This window comes from Ammospiza caudacuta, chromosome 2 (genome assembly GCF_027887145.1).
Source record: "Ammospiza caudacuta isolate bAmmCau1 chromosome 2, bAmmCau1.pri, whole genome shotgun sequence".
NCBI classification, from domain to species: domain Eukaryota; kingdom Metazoa; phylum Chordata; class Aves; order Passeriformes; family Passerellidae; genus Ammospiza; species Ammospiza caudacuta.
Window position 1 is genome coordinate 80,731,185 of NC_080594.1, and position 26,758 is coordinate 80,757,942.

The following is a 26,758-nucleotide window of genomic DNA, read 5'->3' on the forward strand; positions in this document are numbered from 1 at the left end:
TTAGAGAGTACAAGTAAGGAAAAATGCAGGAAGGTTTACCTGTGGTAGTTCTATGGAAGGAGAAAGCTAAGATTTGGTTAGAAATGCCTTTTCCTTTTTTTTGTGGGAATTCTGAAGGCAGCTTTTCAGTATGTTTTTATGTGTATGATTGCTCTTAAGAGGCCTGGCAAATAAATTTTTTGGTTTTTAACCCTCTAGTGTTCACTCCTATCCAAACTGAATACTTTTAAACTTGAGTTTCTGAGGAATTTTATGCTGTTTTGGTTTTTTCCCCCTACTGCCCTGTTATATATACTTCAGGTATGTTAAATGACACAGTCCCCCAGTCCCTAGTTTTCTGAATCTGTCATGATTTATGTACTTTACAGGTGTCATAGGCAGTGTTTTGAACTTAGTCTAAAACTAACCTACAATTTCCAAGTGACAAGTTTTCCATTCTTTTCTGTTGTTCAGAAGGATGATGTTTCAATGCTGGGTTTCTGCAGATCAGGTTTGTGCCTTCCCAGTCGTCTTTGGCAGCTCTCTGTGGGACACTGCTGCTAATGTCTAGGTGGGTAAAGTGGCTGCCTCGTTGGACTGGCAAAGCCCTATTTTAGTCCATTTAAATATGTTTTTGGTATTTCCTTCCACTTTTCACTATCTACAGTGCTGTTACCAGCAGCTGTATGCATATTTCAAACCTAGAGCTGCCTTGGTTTGTCAGCAGACCCCTCTGGCTGTGCCCCTGGCAGGACAGGCAGGCTCACTGCTGGCAGGAGCATACCTCCACACCCAGTTAATGATTCAGGACTTCAGCACTGCCTCACTCTTATTTACTTAAAAGGCTGTGATAACACGTGTGGGATTTCTGTGATGGCTGTGTTCACCTGTGGCTGTGGGGAGACCAGTGCCAGCTTTCTCACCTGCATCTCCTCACCCCGTAGCCAAAAGGTGCTGTGGCCTGGGGCACCTCCTGCAGCTGGCATGAGGCTTGTGCAGAGGAGGACGCCGGTGCGTGGGCTGCTGGTGCTGGGGATTGCGGTGCTGCAGTCCTTATTGGCATGCTGAGCATGCTCTGGCAGCACGGCGCGCCGCTGTCCTGGAGTCTAGTGCTTGTCTTTAAAAACTTTTTTGCTTTGTGTGTGGGTTTTTTTTACAATTCCCTTGTGTATTTTAGTTCCCCGCTGCTAATGCTGCGAAATGCTTTGGGGATGGATTACTTTATTGCCATAATTTTAAGGAAGTTGGGGTGGTGGCTAAAAACTTGAAGATTTTCTCTGTCACATTGTAGATGGCATGAAAGGCTTTGAAAGTAGCTCCACTGATGTGTTTATAAAGCCAGTGCACTTTCCACTTTCCCCCCCTTCCTTTTTTTTAAAGACCTCATTTAATGCTCAGGACTGTGCAGTGAGGCCACTTTCAAAGGCTTTAGTATCCACAGTAGCAGCTCTTTGAAGTGGAAACACCAGCGGGGAACAAACCTTCAGCTTAATCCTTGGTGTAAAAGGTCCTAAGTAGTAAGAAACCACAACATCCCTCTCAGTGGGAGGAGCTGGAGAGTGATACCTGCAACTGAATCTGTGTCCTGGACCTCATCTGTGGGGCTAGAACTGGTTGGACATTTCTGCAGGGCAGGAGGGATGCAGTCCCTCTCACCTCTCTGGCTTTTCACTCTCACTCTGTCCCAGCTTCTTTCCCCAGTTTCTTGAGGAGGAGGACACAACTGAAAGGCGAGAAGAGTAAGGCCTGAGAGCAAACATGTTTGTGCTTGGGTTTGTTTGCTCCCTCAGGTTGGTAAATCTTTCTTCTGGAGTGCAGAGCCAGTGGCAAAATCCAGCTGCTGGGCATTTGTCTGTCCAGTTAGGACGGTGGCTTCATGGTGCTTGTCTCCCCTTTGGCACAAGGAGGGTGAAGGAAATGGGGCTTTTTGGTCACCAATGACTCATTTAAGTGCTCTAAGCTAGGTGGGATGAGTCTGTCATCTCTGAAATACATTTGTTTGTTAGGGGATGAAAATGTTAAGTTTCTTGCAGTGGGGCTTGAGGATCAGTGTGTCCCTATGGATTTGTAGCCAGTCTTGGTTGCAGGGCTGGGCCACTTGTAAGGAGCTGCCTTCCAAAAATGAGGAAGGCAGAAGATGGCAGTGCCTTGACTGGCACGTGGCTTGAGCTACCAGGGGTGAGAAGCTTTTTGAGAAGGGTTTTCCTTCTCGAACATAGTAGCCATTGTTGATTCTGATGACTATTTAAATAATATGATTTTTAATTGAAAAGTTATTTTTTAACTTGTTGGTATTTTTGACTTTCAACACATCATCTGCCATTTAACTTCACCCTTGTGCTGTTTGCTGTGTGCAAAAACAGCTGTCTTTTCTGTGGCTTCCCCACTGGTAAATGACTGAACACTCCTTGCCTCCTAGTCAGAATCTGGTGATCCTCATCATCAGCCTGTATGAATTTCATATTCTTTCTGTTGTCAAAAACCTCACTGCTGCCTCTTTGTACATGTAAGCCTTTCTGCAGTGCTGATGGTGCTGTTACTGTTCTCTCACTCTTTTATCATTCCAGAGTTACATGCTCCATGTCTATACACACTAGTGTAATGCCTTTTTTTTTCCTTTGATAGTGCCAAATGTTCTGCTTGTTTTATACTCCATCAGCTGCTGAATATTTTGCAGAAGTCTTCACTGAATGCCTCTAATGTCCACATGATCTTTCCTCTGTAGCAGTGTCCTGTTGGAACCTAGTGTTGTGTGTTTGCTATTCATTATTTGTCTTTTTTCCCCCTCATCTGCATTATTGTGCCTATCTTTATGTTAAAACTGATGTCATTTTATCACCTAACAGACTCATTATCATGAGATCCTTTTCTAACTCCTCACAGTTGGCTTCAGTTATGACTTCGCAAAAATTTTATACTAACTGCAAACTGTCTTATTGGTTGTGGCTGTTGTTGCAAAGCAGAGAAGGAAGCTCTCTTGGCAAACCTAATTATGAAAATTACAGTATATTATTAGAAGTAAAACATGATATTTAATCTTGGGAGTTTGTTGTGAACTTCTGCTCTGACTTTAGTCTTCATACTGTCTGCAGTGCTTAGCACTTTTTGCTGCTCTTTTAAATTAAATTTCTTAAACATCCATAAGGCCTAAGTCATCACAATAACTGAGTTCCACAAAAATGATCAGGTTACAAAGATGAGATGATTAATTTGCTTTCATTTTACTTAATTTTGAGCATTTTGGGATTTGTATTTCCTAGCTCTTCCCTACCATTGTCACAATTGTACTTCTTAATGAGAGCTGGCAGTTGCTTCTAAACATACTTGTAGGTGGTAAGGTTGTATGAAATGCACTTGATGTTTTCAGATTTCCAGTGAAATGGGCAAGAGATAGCTGTGCTGCAGTGGCTTCTCTTCTTAAACTTGAAGATTCTTGTAATAGGAATTAAAACAGACTTAGTAGTAATATTCTGCTTTGATGAGGATAACCAGCTGTATCTCATCCATCTGGGTCTCCAGTCACCAAAACATCAGCATACTTTTCACTTAGGGGAAAGGCATATGTGATGATTATAATCTTTGGAGTGCTTCACTGCAAGGTAAAAATTATTTTCTTGAAACAGGACATTAAAATTTGTGGTCAGGTTTCGAATCTTCTGATTTCAAATTTATTTTTTTTTTAATTTGTGTGGCTATTTTGACTCCTGTTTTGCAGTTAGGAAATTTCTGGTACGTCATGCAGGATTATTCTTTAATTGTTTTCCTGGTGGATTTTGTTCATGTGGTGAACAAATATGGGACCTTAAATTGTGGATTCCCATTCAAATTTACAGAATCATAGTAATTAAATTGACCAGTCCCCCAATATGTAAATTGAGTGAACTTTTGCTGTAAGAAAGCATAGAGCTAGAATACCACTGCATCTTTGTTGTCCCTCTCTTTTCAGAGTATATTTTTTGGGGGGATTAGGGGATTTTTGGTGGTTTTTTTTGGCAGGGGCTGGTGGATTTGGTTTGGTTTGTTGTTTGTTCTTTTTTTTGTGGAGCCTTTTTGTTTGTGGATATTTTTGCTTTTGGATTTTTTGTTGGGTTTTTTTTGTTTGTTTCGTTGTTTTGGTTTTTTTTTTTTTGTTGAGACTTTTTGTATTTTTAGTGGGTTTTTTCGTTTGTTGTTTTATAGCAGACAGTCCTATTCAGTTGCTGTAAAGTGGTACCATGATTTCTGGTCTTTCAGGTCATGGGCAGAAGGATAAATGTGGAGAAGAGCCATTCAAGTAGGTTTTCAGGATTTCTAGAACCTATGCATTGTTATAAAGTGGTTATCTCTGTGAAAGCCAAATATTGATAGTGTAAACTTTGCATCCCATAAAGTTGTAGAGGATTACTAGAGGGCATAACTCTGACCTAGAGTGAGGTTGTTCTTTTTTTTGCTCTTTCTTTTTTTTTGTTTGGGTTTTTTTTCTGGTCTGGTTTGATTTTATGTCTCACCTGTTTTATCCTGGAAATGCTGTATGAAATGGAAGAAATTCTTACCAGGTATCTGGGATCAGAGCATGTACAGGCTGAAGGTTAGAAGTTATAAAGTCTCTTATTTACAAGCTAAGGAAATATTGCACTAAAATAAGGCACATTCAAAACACATTTAAGTAATTTTTAAAAACTTGTTTCTGGATTAGAAATGTGTGTAAGCATAGCAGAAACAGTTCACTTCTTATGTTTCTATAAGTTTTTTTTAATCTCTGAGTTGTGTTGATGATGTTATTTATTTGACCAATTCAAATTTTTTTTTTTCTTTTGCTATTTTTTCACTTTGTGACGCAGAAATTTTGACATTGTCTTTCAAAAATGCCAGGCTGTGCTTACCTGTTCTGCCACTGCCAGCAGGACAGAGAAATCTCTGTAGTTACCAGTAAGCAGAGATAGTAGAAAAAGGTCTGGAAGCGGGCTCTGTCAAACCATGTATAGGAAATGTGCTCATTTTTCACTGCAAAACATTGAAATTCTTTGTGTCAAAGCATGAAAGCACTTGATTTTTCAACTTTTTTTTCCCTACTGCTCTCTTCACAATAAATAGCTGAGTTAAAATAGAAGTTGTAATTTGAATATTGAGAAAATGTTTCATTTAAGGTGGGGACATGCCTGGCTCTGAGACATAGGCTAACACTGCCTAACCTGTATGGCTGCCTAAATCCATTCCCTTTCCAACTTTTAAGCAAAGAGAAATTAAAACCAAGACTCTATATGTTGAAGTTGCTTTTGAAAGATGCTGGCCGGAGTTTTTTGTTGTGGTTTGAGATTCTTTTCCCTGACATAAACCTGAATGTAGTTTATCTCCTCCACTGTTACAAACAAATTAATGATATACATGGTAGAAAAATGAGTATGAACTCATCCAATGTCCTTACTGTAGGCAAATAAACTTTCTGAGTTGATTTCTGTGTAGCCTTTCTACGTTTAAGTACTTTATCTCCTGTTAGTTGTAAATTAAAAAAAAAAAAAAGAAAAGAAGTTACTCTCTAAAATGAAACTGAGTTGAAAAGTAACTTTCTTCAAGTGGCAACGGGTGGTGAGCTTTTTGGACTGAGGCAGACATGTTACACAAATCAAAACAACAGATCGATGTGACCCATTTGTATTGGGTCAGTGCTTCTTAATTGGTGCTCAAGCAAAAGGGAAGGTCAGTAGCGGTACTGCACACCAAACCCAAAATTCGTCATCCTGGAGCTCAGGGGAAAAAATGTTTACTTGGTAGGCAATGTCTGCAGATGGTTACTGTGCACTCCTTCCAGTTGTAACTCCGTTATTTGCCTCAGTACTAAATAGAAGTATTCAAGACTTTCAGGAAAACAGACATTCACCACAAGTTGCAAGTCATATGAGAAAAGCTTGTCTCTTCTTTTCTGCCACTAGTTGCAAAAACAGTTTTAGGGGAAAAGCATTCTCCTTCTGAACTTGTCATAGCTATTTGACAGCTGAATAGTGGTTCACTAAATGCAAATTTATTTTATTCCAAAAAGAAAAGCTTGCAGAATTTAGCAGAATTATGTATTATCAAATAAAACACAGGTAGCCTTTGAAGTTTTATATGTTGGTTTTGTTTAGGGTTTTCTGTTATTTGTTTTTTCTTGTGGACAAATGCATGAATTTTGAAAATGAAGTTTCTTACTGTCATCTTCACATGGAACGTGATTAAATATTTTCTTTATTCACCTTGGAGGACCAAAGGCAGGAAGCCATCTCTGCTTACAACACAAAAAGGCAGTCTACCTTCAGAAGAGACCAATAGAGACCAACCTGTTAAATACTACCTTTTATTTCTTCAAGGCCATGCTAAACCTCCCCTTTCTGCTTTTTTCTTAACTGGGAAAGATCTTTGAAAAAATGGCTTTTAATGGGAGATTTCAGCTGCTGTTGGAATGTTAGTATAAAAGCACTATTTAAAAATATTTTTTTAAAAATCATCTTTGAAGATTAATAATTTAACTATCTACTATTCTATAGGTGACTTTAAGGTTAGGTTGCTGTTCCATCTTTAACTGCTGTAAGATATGAAGTATTCTGGCATAGGCACCAAATCAGGCTTTGCAGTATGTCCTGTGAGATATTTAAGCAGTAAAGCACTGAATATGTTCTGCTTCATGAGTATTCCTTTAGTTTTGGAAGTAAATAAAACTGGTGTTGTCTATTATGTGCACGCTACTAATGGAGCAAAAGGGGAATTGAATCCTTGTGATAAAATGGACTCTGGTGAAGGCTTGCTTGGCAACCCTCTGAGTACTAAAGATGCTACTGAGGTTTTTCTTTTCCCTGCCAGAAGCACTTTGCCATTGTGATAAGTTTGTCCTTCCAAAATATGTTTGAGATGCTTGTGAAATGCTTTGGGTAGGATGCAGGAGTGCCTTGCTTAGGCTCCTTTAGGCAGGCTGTCAGGTTTTCTTCCTTCCCCTTTGGGTTGCTGAGAAAGATCCCTGCTTCTGGGAGTGTTCCTAGGTGATGCAGCTTGGGGTGCAGAGGAAGGGGTCTTGGTGTTTCTTCCTCTTGTGGTAGCTTTTAAATCTTTTTCTCCAAGCTCCACTTCTCCTGGAGCTTGTAGTTTAACACATTCAGGAGCACAGGTGAAACAACACAGATTCTCTTGAAGTCTTTTGTAATCAATCGTCTTACTCTCCAGCTCCAAATGTGGTTTTCAAATTTTTGTGAATCTCCAAAGTCCTGAAGTGTTTCCTATCATATCCATGCTCCTCTCCTGAGAGTCTCTGCTTTTGTCAACAATTGTGAGAGCAGTCAGGCTTCTTCTTGGTATCCTGCTTTTCATGCACATTATAAAGGATATTTCTGACAGCAGCATTTGTAAAAGGGATTGAGGAAATCTGTGGAAGTAAAATTCAGGGAGACCTATTAAATGCAAAGACATCAGTTACAGGTTGTTGGGAGAAAATTCATGGAAATATCATGCCCTGCCTGCCCTGGTTCTGCACTCTTCTGAAGACATCTAGTATAAGTCTTAGTCACAGGCTGCATTTTGGGCAAGATGGACTCTGGCTCATCTGCTAGGGTCATCCTTTTGTGTATTGTTATTCTGTGCTCAGGTAAAAGGTGGAGGAAATGGCACAGGAATGCGGGTATTTTATCTCAGAATGGTGATGCTGCTTGAATATAGTGTAGGAAATCTGTTCACCAGGATGGGTTAAGCACTTAAGAGGCAGTTTGGAGTTAATAGCATTAGGTAGTGTACTTGCTGCCCTCACCTTAGGAGCTTGGTTTGGATGTGCCATGCAACTTCCCAGAGCCGGGTAATTTGTGGAGTATATTATTAATAATGCTGTTGGCCATCTTAAAACGTGTGCAGATTGTGAATTCAACATGTCATTAATTGACATGCAGTCTTTGGTTTATTCAGACTTATCCTTGTCTTTCAATGCAAAGGGGTGCTGTTTGTCACATAAATACCTCAGCAAGAGTTCTGCCTTCTTGGCTTAGAGCAAAACTGGACTAGAGAAAATAGAAAATTTACAACAGCCTGAGCTCCTTTAGACTGTGCTCCTGTGTAACAGCATGTTATCAGTCCTTTGGCAGGTGAGAACAGTCATTTGATCACACGTTCCCTCCACGCCAGTCTGTAAAAATTTCACAGTACATAAGCACACTTTTCTATAAATATTTTACAGTCCTAAAAAACGTAAATACAATGCATGTCTGCTGCTGGGTGTGAGTGGAAGCTCCTAATGCACTGGGGTACCCTTTCCTGGGGAATTGGGTTTCATTAATAGCTATTACATGTTTCACTCTGCCAAAAGCAAAACATTTGTGTCCACAAGAGGCCAAGTGGTAACGTCATTGCTGCCGGGGATGATTAACTCTGCTTGCCGAGGCACAGAAACAGAAATTGCTTTTGCCCTCTTGTCAAGGTGGGAACAGAATTTTGCGTATGAAATTCATGCACATAGAGGAAAAATCAGGTTAATTTGGACTTAGAAAGTGTTTAAGTTAAAAACTGTGAGAAAGTCCAAGCCAAGAGAGGAGGAGTAGAATAAAAACAAAATTAGTTTGCTAGAAAAAAACTCTTCTGCAATCGCATTTTAACTGAAGCACAATAAGCATTAGTTTTTCCAGCATGACTTCGAAGCAGTTTGATTTTTGAAAATACTCTTGTGGTCTGTAGTCATCCACTGACCTAAAGTTCAGCAGAAATATTTCACGGTCCATTAGCAAAGTAGTACAGTGGGTTGCTGAAAAGGTCCCAGGCTGTGTGGGTTGTTTCACAGTCAGTGGTACACCTTCCTCCTCACCTACTTCCCCAGGGACAAAGGACATTAGTGTTAGTATATTGTAAAGCCAGCTTCAAAGGGAAGCGGCAGGTTTTAACAAGAAGCTCATTGCCATGCTGTAAATAGGGAGGGACATACTAAACAGCCTGAACCTGGCACATTAGTGATCGTGACAAGGAAAATATGGCTCATTTAGCAAAACTGATTTGAAGGTCATGCTCAGTTTAAATAAAGCAGACTGGTGTTTTCTAGTCTGTCCCTGGCCTGAACTTCAGTCAGCTTAGCTAAAATAGTTAGGATTGTCTCTATGCTCTGTAAAGTGTTCATCTGAATTACAGTTCACAAGTGTTCATTGCTGGTTGTGTAACAGGCAAAAGGATGTTGCAATAGTTGATCTCCAAGTCAAGCAAATAAAATAAATAATGTCTTTTTTGTAAGTCCTGGCACTTCTGACTTGAGCTGCTTCATGTTGAATTAATACAAGACCCAGGATTAGAATTTTAGTATTTTTGGCTACCAGCCACCTGATCAAACAAGTGGGCTGGTTCCCTGATATGGCAGTTCTGGCTTCTTCCTCATTTGAGCAATACTGGTTTCCTCAGTGTGACATGGGAGCTGCTTAACATCTTAAAATGAAAAAAAAAAGCTTGAAAGTGATTAAAGAAATGTTTGTAAGTTTTGTTTGAAATTTATAGAAGAATTTATACATGCTCTACTGTAGTTGAATGGCTCTTCTTAAAAATGTTATGGTGATAGAAAGATTTCCCATTTGTATTTGCCATCAAAGAATGGATGATGTTTCATGGAAACCTGTCCTGTTTTCTCTTGTTTCTTGAATTTAGTGATTATAATTTTTTGTGACTCCGCAATAGTTCGGAGGAGAGCCAAAAGCCTGATTCTGGTTTTAATGCTGTCTTTTTACATAACGATGCAGACACTCCTAAACTCTACTGTGCATTGTTCAGTCTTAGTAGATATCTAGAATAAGTGTACATATAAAAAAGTATGAATGTTAGACATTGGTTTAATGAGAAGAACACAAAGCTGGCATAGTACTCACTGATGAATGATACCTCTGTACTGATGCATCACTTCTGGTCCTGTTTCCCTAGTTTGGAAAGCTGGTGGGATCAGAAAAGCCTATCTACTACAGGAGAATCTCTTGTATGTTCTTTCTTTAAGATGTAGTTTATTCAAATGTGATTAACTGTCACATTATTTGCCTGTAAAATCACTTTATTTTTTATTTAATTCATGTTGGCATATTTTGATGTAGGATCCTGTTTGTATTGGCTAGTGAGGAATAGGCTTAAACTAGCGCGTGGTGCCTGAGAGCCACCTTGCTTTCCAGGGACAGGGAGGATATCCTGTGGGATACAGCACTGCAGCTAAAGGTGCTTGCAGAGAGGAGCCAGACCTGCTGCAGGTGGGGTGCCTGTCCTGCCTGCTCTGCTCCCTGCTCCATTGGAGTGGGATGTGAGCAGCTGGCCATGTCTCTGTTGAGTTGGCACGTGCGAGGCAGGGGCATTGTGCTGCTGTGCCACCCTGCACCTGATGAGGCAGATCAGAATGGATCCAGCCTGGGATTCAGCTGCAGTCTTGCTTTCCTCAGCAGGGAGTTTGGGGGAGCTCAAGAGAGAACTTCACAGGGGAGTTGAGGAAATGGCAAGTAGCTGGCATTTAAAGTGGCAGTGGAGTGAGCTTGTGGGGTTGTGGCTGTCCTTTAGTGGGCAGCTTATCTTCTGTTTGGAGGCTTTGAATGCTATTTAAAGCGCAATCAACGTGGGGGAAAGGACATTTAAGAGTGTATATGAGGTTTAGTTGAAAAATGGAAGCAAAGTTCCACTGTCTTGTGGACTAAAGCACATGCCAATGTCTTCTAAACATATGTCTGTGTCCTCAATGATTTGAAAGTGGAGTCCACTATGCAGCTGCAAACAAGAGGTATGACTTAGTGAGATTTGAATGCCTTTTCCTGGAATAAGGGTAAGGGTTCAGTAGCTGTCAGTCTTCAAATATCTCTATTTCCATTGTTAACGTTCAGGATACGTAACTTGATCTGGTTACAGAAGCATTCCTATGAGTTAAACTTATGCAGGGAATCTTTCCACTGGTTTTGTCTGTAAACATAGTGAAATGCAAAACTAGTTTCCTTTGCAAATATGTCAACTGCTGAAGAAGCAACAACTTTTTGAAGGAACACAATTCTTGTCAGTAGTCTGAGGATGCATCTGTGTAGTGGGGCACATTGGTTAATCTGTGTTTTCAGATGTCCTGAGGCATCTGGAGAGGGTTGTGTTTTGTTCCACATCATCTGACCCAGGTAAAATCATTGATTCAAAACTAGTAAGTCCAGGTTGAATGAAATCGCTAAACTATTTTTTTTCTTACTGATCAGTTTATTTCCTGAACAAAAAGGAACATCATGAGAATCTGAGTCAAAGTAGTATGTGGTCAAGACACTGCTGAACTTGTGCTGTGGGATGTGAAGTTAGTGATGCTTATGGTTAACCCTGTCTAAGGGTAGAGCCTGTTTTTCTTTTTCTTCCAGCTTCCAGCCAGACCTTAAAATTTTGACATTTAACTCTTTGGGCCTGGTGTCTCCTGCAGGGTCATTGTTGTTGTTTCTTTGTTAAAAAGTTTCTGGAATTTAAGACATGATTTTCTGTGAGAAAGCAACATGAGATTTTGTTTATGTGTAAATGGATAAAAGTTGTAGAAGCAACCTGCTTTGGGCCAACAGCTTAAAATTGTTTCCCTGGGGTTAGAAAGTTGACCTTGGTTTTCCTGAAAAAGATCTCACATTTGGGTGAGAAAACAGTTTGTCCCTGAAGAGTGGCAGTATATGTGTGCTGGGTTTGAAAACTGAGTTTTCAATACATTGTGTTGGCATTGGAGTACCCAGCAGGTCATTTGTGGTGGCTGTAGATAGGTCCTGAAGGTTTTTCCCACCTGAGGTCACGTGTTTAACTGAATTTGGGCAGTAGTCTGTAAGTCAACATACTTCTCCCTGCTAGTGACCTAGAGAAGGCTCACCTTGCTTTCACAGCTTAGTGAGTCTCTGGGGTTTGAGGAGTGGTTTTTTTGGTTTTTTTTTTGGGTCCTTGTCTTTAAAACAGAGCATTGTTTACAAATTATCAAACTTGTATAATAATAGAAATTATCAAACTTGTACTTGGCTAAGTATATTTAGTACATCTCTTCTGTTTGGGAAAGAAGAGCTTATATACTTCAAACTGCACGGTCCCCTTTAAGTACAACTGAGGGTTTTCTAACTTTTTAATTCTTACGTTTCTGGTATATTTATAGAAGAAATATATGGATCATGTTGATAAATTTTGACAGTAGGAGCAACAAATTGAGACCCAGTGTTGACATCTCTTACTGAAGATTTTAATGTGATGAATAATACAGAGTGTTTAAACCTCAAAAAGTGTAAAACTGTTTTAACACCTTCTGGGTGGACTTAGTGGTTCCTCTAGATATCTGTGGTGAGATCATGTAGAAGACTGTGCTCCTTTACTGGATGTCATCACCTGCAGACATGACTTTTGGAGATGGGGTTGCTCATTACTACGTGTTACCTACTGAAGCATGAGTATGTCATGTCCAGGAAGTTTCAGCTTCACCATTAGACAGATACTGCATAATCCATTGCCACATGATCTGGCTGATAAGTAAAACTGTACCAAAGCAACTCATATTTTGTAGATAGTAAGAGCTCCTATTTTCCAGCTGAAAGATCCAGCTGGTTCATAATAGGGCAGGGCTTTGTTTTTGCTTGCAATTCTCAAATATGAGGCTGCCCTGTATTTCTCTGAGAACTTTTTCTCTGGGCTTCTAGTGTCTGTGTGCTTTGTCTTGTCTACTAATTAAAAGGATTTTTTTCTTAACCATGACAAAGGCCTTCTAGTCCTATGCCTTGCTAGCTTTCTCTGAAAGGGAATTGATGCTTATCTTAAAAGGGATCCAAAGCTAAATAACTTTTACAAATACATGTCTATGAATTTCATTTCACTTAACCTACAAAAAACTGCATTTGTACGTGTGAATTTTTGATCAATTCCATTGATTCAACTGTGTGAGAGACTGAAAATAAACAATAATAGTTGTAAAAAGACAAAAATAATTTGCTCTTATGTTAAGTACTTCCTTCATCTTCAGTAAGAATATTTTGCAGCTCAGTTGTTTGTTTGTAAGTTTTGATAGTTTGTTTAGCTACAGTGGTGGGTGTTGTCTTGAGTTGGGATCATTGATGGTAATAACAACAAAACAACTAAACAAAACCATAAGGCAAACAAAATCTTCTGCCAGGATAAGGGACACTTGGTGCTGAGGGCTTTATGCCAGTGAGGTACCATTGGTCTTGTCAGGACAGCTAACTTCAGCTGATATGCTGGGACACAATTAGAAATAGTGGGAAGAGGAGCAGAGTTTGCATTTGCAAAACCCACTGGTTTTCTCCAGATGGGTGGGTTTTGCAACACGCAAGGTCAGGGTTAACCATGATGTTAATAATGGTGTGTGACCTTGCAGGCATTTTATTGAGGATTGTTGTTGTTATTGTTGTTATATTTTCTTATAGAAATTCCATTCATTTCCCTTATTTACTTCCCTGTTTACTCAAACTGCTGGAGTTTTTTCCCTGTAACCCAGTCTCTTCTGCTTTCCTTCTAAAATTTCCTCTGTCCCTCTCTCTTCCAATGTTCACAGCCTTTCTCCACCTTTCTCCATTTGCTATGAAGTCTGTCCCTTCTTTTCAGTTTCACAACCAGCCATTTCCTTTTCTTACCTTCCTCTCCCATTTTCTTCCTTCTCTTGAGCACTTTCCTCATGTGTTGAATTCTACTTTTCTTGACTTCTCCAAGAAGAATAATTTTATTCTCTGCTTTGTCTTTTCTCTCCCTCCTCCTCGTTTTGTGTCCCTCATGTTGAAGTTTTCAAGATGGCATCTCTTCCTTCATCCTCCTGGTGCAGGTGATGGGCAGAGGAGGTATGACAGCTGCCTAGCATGTGGTTGTGAACACATAGGTCATATAAGTGGTAGAGATAAAGCACTCCAAATTGTTCTATCTTCACCATGTTTGAACTTGCCTCCTGCTGAAGGCATGGCCTCCTTCAGAAAGGAGACAGGACTCAGTTCTGTCTCCTGAGTTTTTACCAGGAGGAACTCCTGACGCACTTGATGACTCTTGAGAAATCACGTGGCATTGTTATGTTGGACAAGACATGGATTTTAGAGACAAACTTTTCATGCTTTCCTTTCTTTAGAAAATCTTCATGTAGCATGAGAGTAAGAAATAGGAAGATACTGTGTTTCACTCTTGTACCTTGCACGCCCAAATGCTTTTTGGTGTGAATTCTTGCTGTAGTCTCACAAATCTTGTATGTGATTCTGCTGTGCACTTCTTTTTTAAAAACCATGGTTACTGCCATTTCTATACTGTGTGCTGTTTGCTTTGCTGCCACGTGCTGTGTCTGGTTTTTTTCAGTCTTAACACCTACTACTTGAGAAACAACTTTGTCAATTTTATGGTGTGCAGCCCTGCAGAGTATTACTACTTGTGACTTTCAGCAGTGTGCAGTATAACATTTACCCTTTTCCCAAAATTTCCGTCTGTCTCCTACATCTATTACTGAAAACCGTTACTGACATTTCTGAATTGGAATGTGTGGCTCTAGGGAGAGTATTTCCTCTTTTACATTTAGCCAGCTAAATCATCAGCCCAACAAGCTATCAGCTCAACAAGCCCTTGTGGAGAGGCTCTTCTTGTATTTCCTCCTCTCTTTCCTTTTCATCAGTTATGAGTATTTTCTCACCTCTTTGTATGCTTTTAGCTTAATCTCATTCTTCATTGATGCTGTCAGATAACATTGATGGAATATTTAATTTGTGGAGTTTGTAATTTATGTGCTCTACTATAATTGCATATAATTATTTCAAAATGTACTGATTCTCTTGCACCTTGTTGTTCTTCATGACCAAGTAAAGCTAAGTGTCTTCCAGACCCATCTTACTGGACTTTGGACTTGAAATTGAATTTTGAGCAATTAGCATTGCATTGCCTTTATTCATGCTAGCAGTAGGAACTTTTGGTGGAAGTATTGGTCACATAGTAAAACACCTTTTGGTAGCATTGCTAAGTAGTAGAAAAGCTTTTTGATGCAAAGACCTAGAAGTCAGAACTGGGATCTGATCCTGAACTGGGTGTGAGTAATTCTTCCTTAACAAACAATACTGACTTCAGTTAAGGCCAGTGAATGCAAGCACAGAATGGTAATTGTTCTGACATGGAAAATCTGACAGTGATTTTAGAACTATTTTTATTGACGTATTTTAAAATCTCAGTTATTCCAGTCCTTCCCCTTTTTTCATGCACAAAAATAATCCATCAACTGTTTCTGGCTGGTATTTGCAAAGTAAAAGTTGTGTTCCTTTGAAGCTAAATCGAAGAAAACATCGTATTCATGATTTCACTATCTATGTATAAAATTTAGTTAGTGGTTAAATATTTTTGTAATATCTAACCCTTTGATTTTCAAATCTGTTTTTTCTGTAAAATATCCTACGTATTTTATAGTCCCCAAACAGTTTAAGTGCCATCTTGGAATCTGATGTTTTGATTCTGAAGGATGTATTTGCAGAGGTACACAAAGGCTAATTAAATCAAAAGAATATTTATATAAAGACTGCTTCATATTAGAAAGGACTCATTGGTGCACGGTGACTTGGTGGTTAAGCCCTTTCATGAAGCCCTTAGGGAACATCATCTGGGTTAATGGGAAAACTCACTATATTGTCTGCATTTGGAGGGCTTTTATTTCCTATAATTTTGGAATTATATTTTCTGGTTTCTTTTTGTTGAGAAATAGAGGGAGACGCAAAAAATCTGAGCAGAATACTACCATCCTGGTTTCTAAGGAAGAGCAAGTAATGAGTAACAATTTATAATGTAGTAACACAGTCTAAACGGCCTAGTGATAAATTAATGGAAACGGATTCTTGTATACAGTTTTGGAGACTAAGCACATTTGATTGAATTGTTTCACAACTAGTGTGCCTAATTATTGTGTCTGCCACATTCATCTATTTAAATCATTCCCAACTTTTGGATTGCTGCCTGGAATATTACTGCAGTACGTGTTTCAACTGGTTATTCCCCTATCACATGTAACTTCACAAAGGAGGATGATTTTTTTTTTTTTAAAGAGTGAACTTTGGCTGTATGTTTATAATATCTGATAAAAAGGGACTGTAGGTTTCATAATGTTGATTTGAATGAGTTGCACATGAACTGATGCTGTATTTGTTTTGTCAGGTCAGTGACTTAAAAAGTGCCTTTGCCAAGTCACTTTTACGAGCGAGGACTGCTACGCCCGTGTTCTCAAAATCCCGTCTTTGCCAGCCAGACATTGCCTTCACCTTACACCTGGCAGAAGATACCTCAGCTGTCTCCATTTGCCAATTAGTTGATGGGAAACTGAAAGCAGAAAAAGGATTATTATTATTATTATTCCTGGGACATGAACAAATGACTGCGTTGCTTTTCTCGTGTAATCAATACCGGCAAGCAACCATCAGAGGACTGCTATTCTATCAAGGAGTGCCATTGCATTGATGGACCTTGGCTTTAAACCAGTGCATCCGTGATTACAATCAACAAACCCACGTGTTTTACAGACAGAAATGCGACTGAGCATGTGTTTTCCCAGCCAAAAGTCTACGAGCGGGACTTAATGATTGATGAGTGACTGCTTGCTGATAAACTTTCTCTGCTTGTTCTGCTTTGTGTGCGTTGGACGTCGTTAATCGTCCCCCACTGTTTGTTTTTTTTAACTTCATTTTCCATTAGAATTGAAGTTATTTTTTACTGACTTCCTTCCCCCCCCCCCTCCTTTGTCATTAGTTTTGGAAATTTCTTCAGTATAATTCACCTGACAGCAACTTGCTAGCTCAAAATCAGCTTCTCATCATGGCTTTGAATGTTGCTCCCGTAAGAGACACAAAATGGCTGACATTAGAAGTGTGCAGGCAGTTTCAGAGGGGAACTTGTTCACGCTCTGATGAAGAATGCAAATTTGCACACCCCCCTAAAAGTTGCCAGGTTGAAAATGGAAGAGTTATTGCCTGCTTTGATTCCTTAAAGGTAAGAAAAAGAAACTGCATGTGTAGTGAAAATGCTACTACATCGTAGTGAAAGTAAAATAGGAAATGATGAGTGATTCGTTCCTGGTGAGATGTATATTGAAACAAATGTTGTTTATCATAATGTTTGTTTACTGAAGCTTTTAAGATTTCTTTCTAAGTTTTTTTTTTTTTTTTTTCAAATGTCACTATGTTATTTACAAAAATTGCATGTGACTGTGGGATACAGAATTGGTTGCAGCTGGTAGGACAATTGTATTCTCCCAAGTATATTTTATGAATTATAATTATTTCCTGGTAAATGAAAATACACAGTGGCACAATACTCTGCCATTCCCAGAGTCCTAAAGAAACAAATCATATGGAAAGAGTGCAGATTTTTTCATTTAGATCAACATAAGTGAGAAAAGCCTATCCATTAGTTCAGATTTGACACAAGGGTTATTTACTCTTGGTATTGGGGACTCAGGTAAATTAATAGCATTGGTAATTACATGTATGGATAGTGCAGATATGAGCATAAGTTTAGGAGGAGCAAAGGGATTCTCTTGTTTGGAGGATATTTAGCAATTATATTGTTAGGACATGAGCTTCTTCAGACTTCCTAATGACATCAGGCATGCTTTAGAAAACTATTTTTAAAAGTTCTGTGAAAACAGTTCATGTACTGCATAAAAGAAGATTAATGACCCCCTGGGATTTGAGGAGTACACAGTGTTTTCCATGATGATATATTTGTGTTCTCATGTTAACAGAAGGAGAAAGCTTATTTCATATAAATAATTAAAGGGTAGAATTGAGAATTTCAAATTTTATTTTGAAAGTTTTACTTATGGCTTTATCTTCTGGGCATGGGAGAATGTATTGGTTTGCTATTTTAGCTCTGAGGATCAAAAATTCAGTTACCAACAACTCTTTTACTGTGAAAACATCAGTCTGAAATATAAGAAAACTCAGGGTGGTTTATTTCCATTATAACTTTTTTTTTTTATGCAATGCAAGATATTGTGTTAGGCATCTGCCTTCTGTTTTTTCTCATTTTTTCTTTTCTTTTGAAGATTTAGAAGACAGTATCTCAGGGGAGACATTTATGCGGGGGTTATGTTCTGTAGATCTGTTCTGTAAGGCAGAAGAGCACCTTTGGAGTCATGGCAGTATGTCATAGAGGGCTATTAATGACCTTAATCCATGGATTACTGCACGATAAACTCTAACAGCTCCTTTGTAGCTGTTCTTGTATGTTGGTTGTCTGCCAATGGGTTTTTTTTTTAAACAAGCAGACTAGTGTCTGCAGCAAGTGGGCAATACTCTGATTTTACAAAAAATAAGCAGTTCAGTGGAAGGGGGTTTTATGTACTATTTTTATGTGCTGCAAAGTCTCGAGTCTGTGGCTGGGAGGCTGGAGATAAGCAGCAGAACTCGGTCACCCCTGGGCTGGCAGGACAGTGGCTCTGCAGTGAGGGAGGTGCTGCTGCTGCATCATGCTGGCCAAAGCAGTGATGCACCTGTCCTTGATGCCTGAGGACAGCATCGCTCTCCCTGGTGCTACCAGCCACTCACAGTGGAGTTGCCAGCTACTCCAGCTGGAGACTTTTGTTCAGGGATGGTTATTGTCTGCAAATAAAAACTGGAGTCACAGACTAAGCTAATAATACCATGAAGAGAAATCCTGAGGGATCACAGTGGCTAATTTACTGACAACCAGCATCATTGCTCAGTGGAGAGAAATCCAAAACCCTGTAAGAAAATGTAGTTAAAGCAAGTAGCTGTGTTTTCACCTAGTGTGGGAGGACATCTGTCCTGAAGGGCCAGCCCGCTCCAGCCCAGCTCTGGTGGCTGAAGTGGTGCTGCTCTGTCCCACTGCCCATCATCACCCTCTCTCATGCACCTGTGCCTTCCATCTTGCACCTTCTAGTTGAGTCTAACGGGTTAAATTGCTAATTGGGAAAGATGGGATTATAGCAAGAATTCAGATTGTGGCCTGAAGCAGCACAGGTTTCTTCCTACCAACTCTGCTACAGGTTGAGGGAAATCCAATAGTGGGATGACAGTGCCTTCAACTGCGGCTCCTTGGCTCTGAGCATGAGTTGGAATTGTGCATTCCCAAGTGTTACCTGATCCTGCTGTGCACGGGAAACCATTTGGGACCACTGTGGGTGCAGGGCTCTGGGCTGTCTGGTGTCCTCACAGTCTGGTGTCCTCACAGTCATAATCTCAGTTATTCAGAAGACTGCCTGTAAATTGACATTTCCACAGCAAGAATGTGTGTGCCTGGTTAGGTCAGTTTGCTTATATTGCCAGTTGAGGGACTTGAGGTTAGTCACATAAACCTATTCGGTATGTAGCTTTTGGAAGTACTGGTGTTAATCATACAGTTTCAGAATAAGGCTTTGGCATTAACAAGTGGGATGACTTTTCATGTAAATGAACAAGCAAAATAGTCTAGAATTATAGATAAAATCAGAATTTAATTTAAGAAAAACAAGAGCTATTTTCCTTGCTGAACATTGAACCACAGTTTAAATGCAGGCAATTTTTTAGCATTTATTTACATAGCATCTAGAGCTCTGGAGACTTAGCCTTTTAACTGTCTTGGTTTGGTATACCTGCTGTAAAAATAAATTATACTGAGTCTTTGGATAAACATCTTTCTACTCAGAAAAGACAATTTTATTTTTTTTTAGTCTGTGCTGGAGTTAGGTTACATTTAGGTGGTGCCTGGTAGTTACAGCTGCTCCCTTAGAAGTCAGTCAAACACAAGATACAGGACTCTGAGACAGACTTTCCTTTACACACTGACTGATCAAAAGAGTCCCTGTTCTGGATAGGGACATATGCTCCCCTGCATGCCATCTTCTCTCCAGATTTCCAGGGCAGACAAGGGAGCATGCTATCAGTGTCTGCCAGCTGGGTCAGACTACCAGAGCACCAGCAGGAGGCTGCAGGAGAGAGTCCAGTGGAAGGTGACAAAGATGATGAAGAGACTGAAGCATCCCTCTCATAAGAAAGTCTCAGAGAGCGGGCACTGTTCAGCCTGGAGAAGGCTCAGGGGATCCCCTCAATGTGTATAAACACCTGCAGGGAGGGTGCAAAGAGGACAGAGCCAGGCTCAGCTCAGGGATGCCCAGTGACAGGGCTCGAGGCAACAGGCACAACCTGAAACACAAGAGCTGCCTCTCAATGTCAGGGAACACTTTTTCACTGTAAGCACTGGCCCAGGTTGCCCAGAGAGGTTGTGGTGTCTCCATCCTTGAAGATCCTCAAAAACCGTCTAAGATATAGTCCTTGGGCAGTTGTCTCTTGGTGACCCTGCTAGAGCAGGGGGTTAGACCAGGTGACAGCCAAGAGGACCTCTTCAACTATCCTGTGACTGTGGGACCAGAAGCACCTTCACACAGACGTTGCTGTAGTTTTAGGATTTTTCTCAGCTAGAAAAGCTGCCTTTGGGACCAAAGGATGTAATCCCAGCCAGGGACACTTGCCTCTAAGTCCTATCATGCCTTCCTTTGTGCTCCCACTGCTGTCTTTGTGATTGTGCAGTGTACCAGGCTGGAAACAGAAGTTGTTGCTGTAGTTGCTGCAGAAGAGAAAAGGGCTATGTGGCACCAGCAGAGCACTGGGTCCCTTCTGCCAGTGACAGTGCTGTGGCCTTAGGCTGCCCTTTTGGAGTAACATGATTGCATCATAATCCAAATTTTCCTGTATTAAAGAAGTATCTTTGTAGTTCCGGTGGTACCAAGTAAAAGGTCAACAAAATTTAATGGACCTTGTTTACTTTTAATTGAGAAGGCGTTTTTGGCTCCCAATACCTATCCTTGCAATACTTGACTTTAGACCCAGCAAAAGTTGCAACAGCAACCCATTGGACAGATTACAGCTTTGAGGAGCCAAAATGCTCACTGTGGAAGACTGTCTGGGCTCTGAATATCCTTCATCTGTGAGATGCTCCAGGCTAGACAGAAATAGCTAAAGACTAATGAGCCTGGGTCAGATTCAGGCCAGAAACCTGCTGGTTTCAAGCCAGCTTCTGCTGTATGGGCTTCTGAGAGGCAGCTCAGCGTTTGTTTCTCCCTCTTTGGTGAAGGACAGAGTCTGCTGTGTTCTGAACAGGGCATTTGTGGGTTTTTAGGAGAATGCAGGTGGATCATCCCTCTGGGGTGGGTGTAGCAGTTGGACAGATGTGTGCCCATTAGGTGGCCACAACGTTGCTGTCAGCAATGAGGCTCCAGCTAGGAGAGGCCCCACATGACTGGGTCACCAGACAAACACACCCGAAACTGTACTGGGCAAGTGACCTTGGTGAGCTTAATGTGAGGATGAAAGTGTCTCTGGGCTAATCCGGGTCACTGTGCTTGAGGTGAACGAAGGGGACCTTTCCTGGCGGGGCCTGAGCCCTGGTGGTGGGTGGGAGGATAAAGGGGCTGAGGAGACACTGCCAGAGCCTTGTCTGCTGCCATAACCATCCTGAAACCTTTTTGGGGCCCGTACAGGCTCCCCTTTGGATGCCCTTGGAAGGGTCTGTGAAGTGAAGTGACCTGTCTAACACAAAAGTTTGAATTTCAGAAACTGCTTCATTTATGATTTTATACTTCTCCCTGGGTTGAAGTAGCTTAATGTAAAATTGAATAACATGCATGTATAACATTTAATATATCACATTTAGATCCCTCCAAGTTGGACACTATAAGCAAGTCTGTTTTCAAGGCTTTCTTGTCCTGGTAGTAATAAAGAACAAAATCCTTTCAAAGGAATACTAGTATATAATATAATGCATGAAGACAAGAACATACAACACTTTGCTGTATTTGAATTGGAATAATTAAAAAAAAGACACATTAAAACAAATGGAGATGTTTAGGAGGGGGAAAAGGGGAAAGTTTGACAGATAAAATAAAATCATGTGCATTTTGCTTAGAGTTAACTCTTCTGTTTGCAGACATGTCTGAATTTTCAGTGCTGGTGTCATTTCTTGACCCAGATTTGTACCCTTTCTGCCGGGCAGCTACTAGAAGGATATGTTGTCTAAGTTAACACAGGTAACAGAGATGGTATCTTGAAGATACTGTTGTTGCAAGTTTTATGGTGGTAACAAGGAAGCAAAGCTTCTTTAGGAGCTCCTGGTAACTTTTTAGGTTTTTCATTAGTCTCTAAGCCCTTCAAACTCTTCTATTTATTGAGCCAGCAGACTGTTGTGAACGGGTCATCTGCATTTTCATGAAAGCCTATAAAGAATATATCTATCTGGTCTAATTTGGCACCACAGAATAAAAAGTACCTGAAAGCTGTGCACAGACTTGCTTACCAGATTAAAAGGTTGCTGGAGAAAACAAAAAAAAAAAAAAAAAAAAGGAGAAATTTTAGGAACATCCTCTATGTTGAAAGATCTGGAACTGAAAACAATCTTCTTAAGATGGCCCCAGCTTTATTCAGAAAAGGGGGAAAATAGGCTTTGTAAAGTGGGCAATGTGTTTGTACAAGGATGAGCTCAGAGTTGGGAGGCAATAGGTGGTCATTTGTCTTCCTGTAATTCTTTTGTGGGTCTCTGAATGTTTTACAAATGTCAGGGACTCAGGATCATTTCACAATTTGAAATAAGTGGTACCTGCTCACATTTGGCAGGTGAAGCATTCTGAACAGACTATAGATGAGCATGGAAAAAGGGGATTAGCTAGTTTTGTCTATACTAGAAAGCATTTAAATGAGTGTTTATAGTGTCCTAGCTGGCTGAATTTTTGTCCATCACTTGGTTATATGGTGTGACAGAGTTCAAAGACAAGGTGAGTTCAAGGACTGTGCCCACAGCTGGTGGGAAAAAATGCCTGAAATGGGCAAAGTAATTTCTCTTGGGCAACAGAGTGGCTTATACCTCCTGGGCCCATGAATTCTGCCTGCTTTGCTTCACAGTGACCCAGTTTCAGCAGGATGTTAGGGAATAGGCTGCCCTTTTCAGTAGTTGTGGGCTCTGGGGATGTGGAACTTGCAGGGTGTAACTTTTCAGATGGAGGATACAGAATCCAGGTCTCATTTTTCCTGCAGAACAGCTTCCTTTTTCACCCACCTCTGTTTTTTCTTGTAAAATGTCCAATAATCTCTAGGTAGTCTGAGAACACTACCTGGCAGAAGCTTTTGTGTGTCTGAGTTACTGCAAAGTGTGGGCTTGAAGAGAAAGTGCCAATCAAGGCCAGTTTTAGGTAACTATTAACTCTGTGGAATTAATTGTGACTGAATTAACGCTGTGGGCTCCCTCTGTGTTCAGAATATCAGTGGCCATCCTCGGGCCAACCAAAGCCCCATTTAGCCCCGTGACCCAGTCATGGCCAGTAGTGGGTGTCTTGGAGGGGGTGTGTAAACATGCAGTGGCTTCCTGGAGTGCTCTGCTGGCTCCTAGGGATGTGATAGCCAGGGACATTGAGAGCCAGACATGTATGCTTGTACCTAATAGCTCTCAGTCACCATCTTTCCACTGGATTTGTCCTGTTCTTTAACTATGTTCACATTCAGCATGCACAGCAGCCTCCTTCACAACTCTGTTATGTACAGCGTGGAAGACAGCTTCTGTTCTTTTCAAACCTCCCCATCCCATGGATGCCCCCAGTTCTTGTACTGCAAAACAGAAGAAATTCTCCTCTGACTTGTCCTAAGGGTGAAACTGGATGGGTTTTTTTCCACTGACTTCACTCTGGAAGGGGCATGTTTCTCCCGGGTGACTTCAAAGGAAGCCTTATGAGAGAAGGTTTTAAATCTGCTCTGTGAAAATGCTGTTCTCAGGACAGGTACAATTCCCAAAGGCCCTGCTTTTTCAGGCTATGGCAATTTTTGCACTCAGAATAAAGTGCTGCATGGAATTATGCCATTCTATTTCCTGAGACTGTATTTTATCTTATACCAAATCCATGCAACTGTGAACAGCTGCTAAAAAGAGGTGGTTACATCCAGGCCTATCACAGCTAGCTCCCCATTTTTATCTCTGTTCAGGTGGTCCTGCAGCCATGCAACTGGAGTTGATCCAAAGGAAAGGGAAAAACTACATTAAATATAAGTTGAAACTACACATTTGGGCAGCACCATCTTGCATAAACTGAGGTAAAAGGGATTTAAAAATGGATAAGCTTTTTTTGAAGACCTCTCCTTTATCTCTGAGCTTAAGGACTCTTAGTATTCCTTGTTTGTTTAATCACCTGTTCTTGTTTGTTTTCTGATAAAAACTCTCCATGTTCCCCTGTAGTCCTCAGCAGGCACAAGTTCCTTTAATACTTCCTTTTTCCTGTTTGTCTCCCTCGTATCTATTCATGCAGCTGTTTCCATGCCAGCTCTTCTGACTTCAAAGGGTTAAAAGGAAGGTAAAATTAAAAACCAAGTAGCTGAACTGCTGGGCTGACGTACTTAAAAATTCATGAGCTTGACTTAAATTGGTAAAGAGAGAAACTGCAATAAGCCTTTAGCTGTTGTATTACATGGTGTTTAGCTTTTTAATTTTTTTTAAATCTTATTTTTTTAAAGGCTGTTGATCTCTGCAGAGGGCACCATGTTCTTTGCTAGGGTTTGTCTCTCTGCTGAGAGGAACATTTTTGATTTATCTCAGAAGAAAGTCTGGAGGCACAGCTCATCCCAACCACCTGTGGTGCTTAACCTGCAGGAGCCCTGGTGAACTGCTGGAGCTAAGCCAAGGGCTGGCCTCTGTGGTAGAGGGCCACTAGCCATCAAGGCAGCTCAGAGGAGCAAGTCTTAAGGCAGAGACAGGGTTAGCAGGTTCAGACCCAGGCTGTGAAGAGCAGAGAAGTTAAAACAGTTGAAGTTCATTACACAGCCTGCTACAAAAGCTGTGTCTCCTTCAAGGCCCTGTTTTGTTTCCTCTTTTGTCTTTCTCAGCAGCAGCACCAAGAACACAAAGCCATCCTGGCTGTCACTGCTATTACCTGTCACCACCTGAGCTGCCAGATTTGAAAACTGCACACCTTGTTTTAACTTAAGTTCCATTTTCAAAGGAGAATGCACTTGGATACTGAGTTACCCAGGCCTTCCTTCTCTCTGAAGTCACAGACAAAGTGGCTTCCCAGTGGTGCAGTTCAGCGGCAAAGCTCTCTGTGGTCAGAGAGGCGCTTTTCACCAGCAGATGTGTCACTACAGCCTGTCATCCTCTGGCCTGTCAGGGCCACCTGATGAGAGGCACAGAGGTGTTACCAGTGCTGTTTCCAGATGTGGGCTAGGGAGTGTTACCAGTGCTGTTTCCACTGCTGGTTTCAGTGTGTTAGAGCTGGCTGAGCAGGTCACCTGGCCTGGGGATGAGGATGAGCACAAGAAGCAGAAATGGTTGAAAAAAAACGCAGTTAAAGAACAGTCACTAAGGGAGGTAGTACAAATCTGTCATCCTGTTCACTGAAGTGTGTTATCCTGAAGGACCAAAGGAGTATGTAGCAGGTCCTGGGCAGTGGTCTTGCTGGGTTACTCTTGCAGCTTCCTGCTTCCAGAAGAGACTTGCAAAGAACGTTTGCAGGTGCTGTGCCATACCCCTTCACATCAGAAGCAGCTGCCACTCGGTTATCAGTCTAAATCTTATTAGGCGAAGAAGAGCAGCAAGGCAGATTAGTTATGGCCACAGGAAACCTTGGATGAAAGGGCATGGTGTTTGCCAGATGTTCTTCAGATTTTCAGGCACTCCGGGGTGTTTCATATACCCATCAATTCACTCTGTAGATTTTGTTGCTGCACAGATCCATGCTCCCCTAAGCCTTATAATAACCAGTTTGTGGGTGTAGTGAAGGCAAAATTCAATCAGAGTCTCTGACTCATCCCATCACTAGGATTTTGAACACAAGAGCAATTGCTCACTGCCCACTCCTCCTCCACGCTCCCTATTAACTCAGGTCACTCACTGTTCCCACAGGCTTGCTCTCTCCAGGTCTCCCCACCTACTCCTTTATTTTTCTGGCAGGTGGCTCCTCTTTCATTCCAGGTGCTTTTTTTTTTTTTTTCCCTTGGCCTTGTATACGTAGCTTTCGCTCAGCTCGGGCGTCAGCTGTTCTTCCCAAGCTGTTATACTTCAACTGCATCATAAAATACAAAAGACAGGGTTGTGCTTGTCTGATGGAGAAGCCTAGCAGAGACAAGACCTGTATTCCTATTGGTTCAATTCATCCCCAGCATTGGAAAGATATTTAAAAATCTAAAAAATCAATACAAGAGGAATTGGGGAGTTTATCTGCAAGTCTGTTTGACAACTGTGCCCTCTCCCAACTTACCTCCTTATATGAGGACTGCCACCTTTTTTAGAGGAGATTAACTTCATTGGAAACCTATTGCAATAAAAGGAAAACTGTTGTGGTTTTAGAGATTTTGGAACATCACTGAAAGCCCCTTGTGAGATATGAGTCCCACAGCTGAATTGCAAAAGGCAATTAGAAGTATCCCTTTTCTGTGACCTTGATGTTTGTCTTGTGGCTGTGGGCGTGGTGTGCCACCCATTATTAGATTCCTGCAAGGTCTTGACCACAATAAAGAAGAAATTAATAATGGTGAAAATAAACTGTCTTCTCCTCTGCTTTGTTAATGAATTGTGTTACAGGGGGATGTGAGCAGTGCCTCCAGAGTCAGAAGGCCCTAATGCTTGGAAAAATCAAATCATCAAGCAGTAAAGACAAAGAGGTGGGGAATCAGTGGAATACTGCATATGAGAAGCATATGAGGGCAGTAGCAGCTGTGGTGCAAACCCTGGTGTGTGCTTGCTGGCTCAGGGGCCCCAGGGAGGTGTCCTGTTCCCTGTGTGCTGCTGTCACCCTGCAGACTCACACACTGCTCCACAGCCCGGCGCTGGTGCCATGCTCCTGACTGACTGACCTGGTGCAGTCACTGCACTGTAGATCTTCCCT

At 41.0% G+C, this 26,758-nt stretch overlaps 1 protein-coding gene across 9 annotated transcripts in view; it reads left to right on the top strand.

Annotated features, from left to right (window-relative positions):
- MBNL2 (muscleblind like splicing regulator 2) overlaps positions 1-26,758 on the top strand; it is a 105,954-nt gene that overhangs the window by 20,922 nt on the left and 58,274 nt on the right. For all 9 annotated transcript variants that reach the window (XM_058800000.1, XM_058799998.1, XM_058800003.1 and 6 more), the window contains exon 2: positions 16,066-16,893. In XM_058800000.1, the coding sequence (XP_058655983.1) occupies positions 16,720-16,893 (174 nt within the window). In that variant the 5' untranslated portion in view covers positions 16,066-16,719. The remainder of the gene's footprint in view (positions 1-16,065; positions 16,894-26,758) is intronic.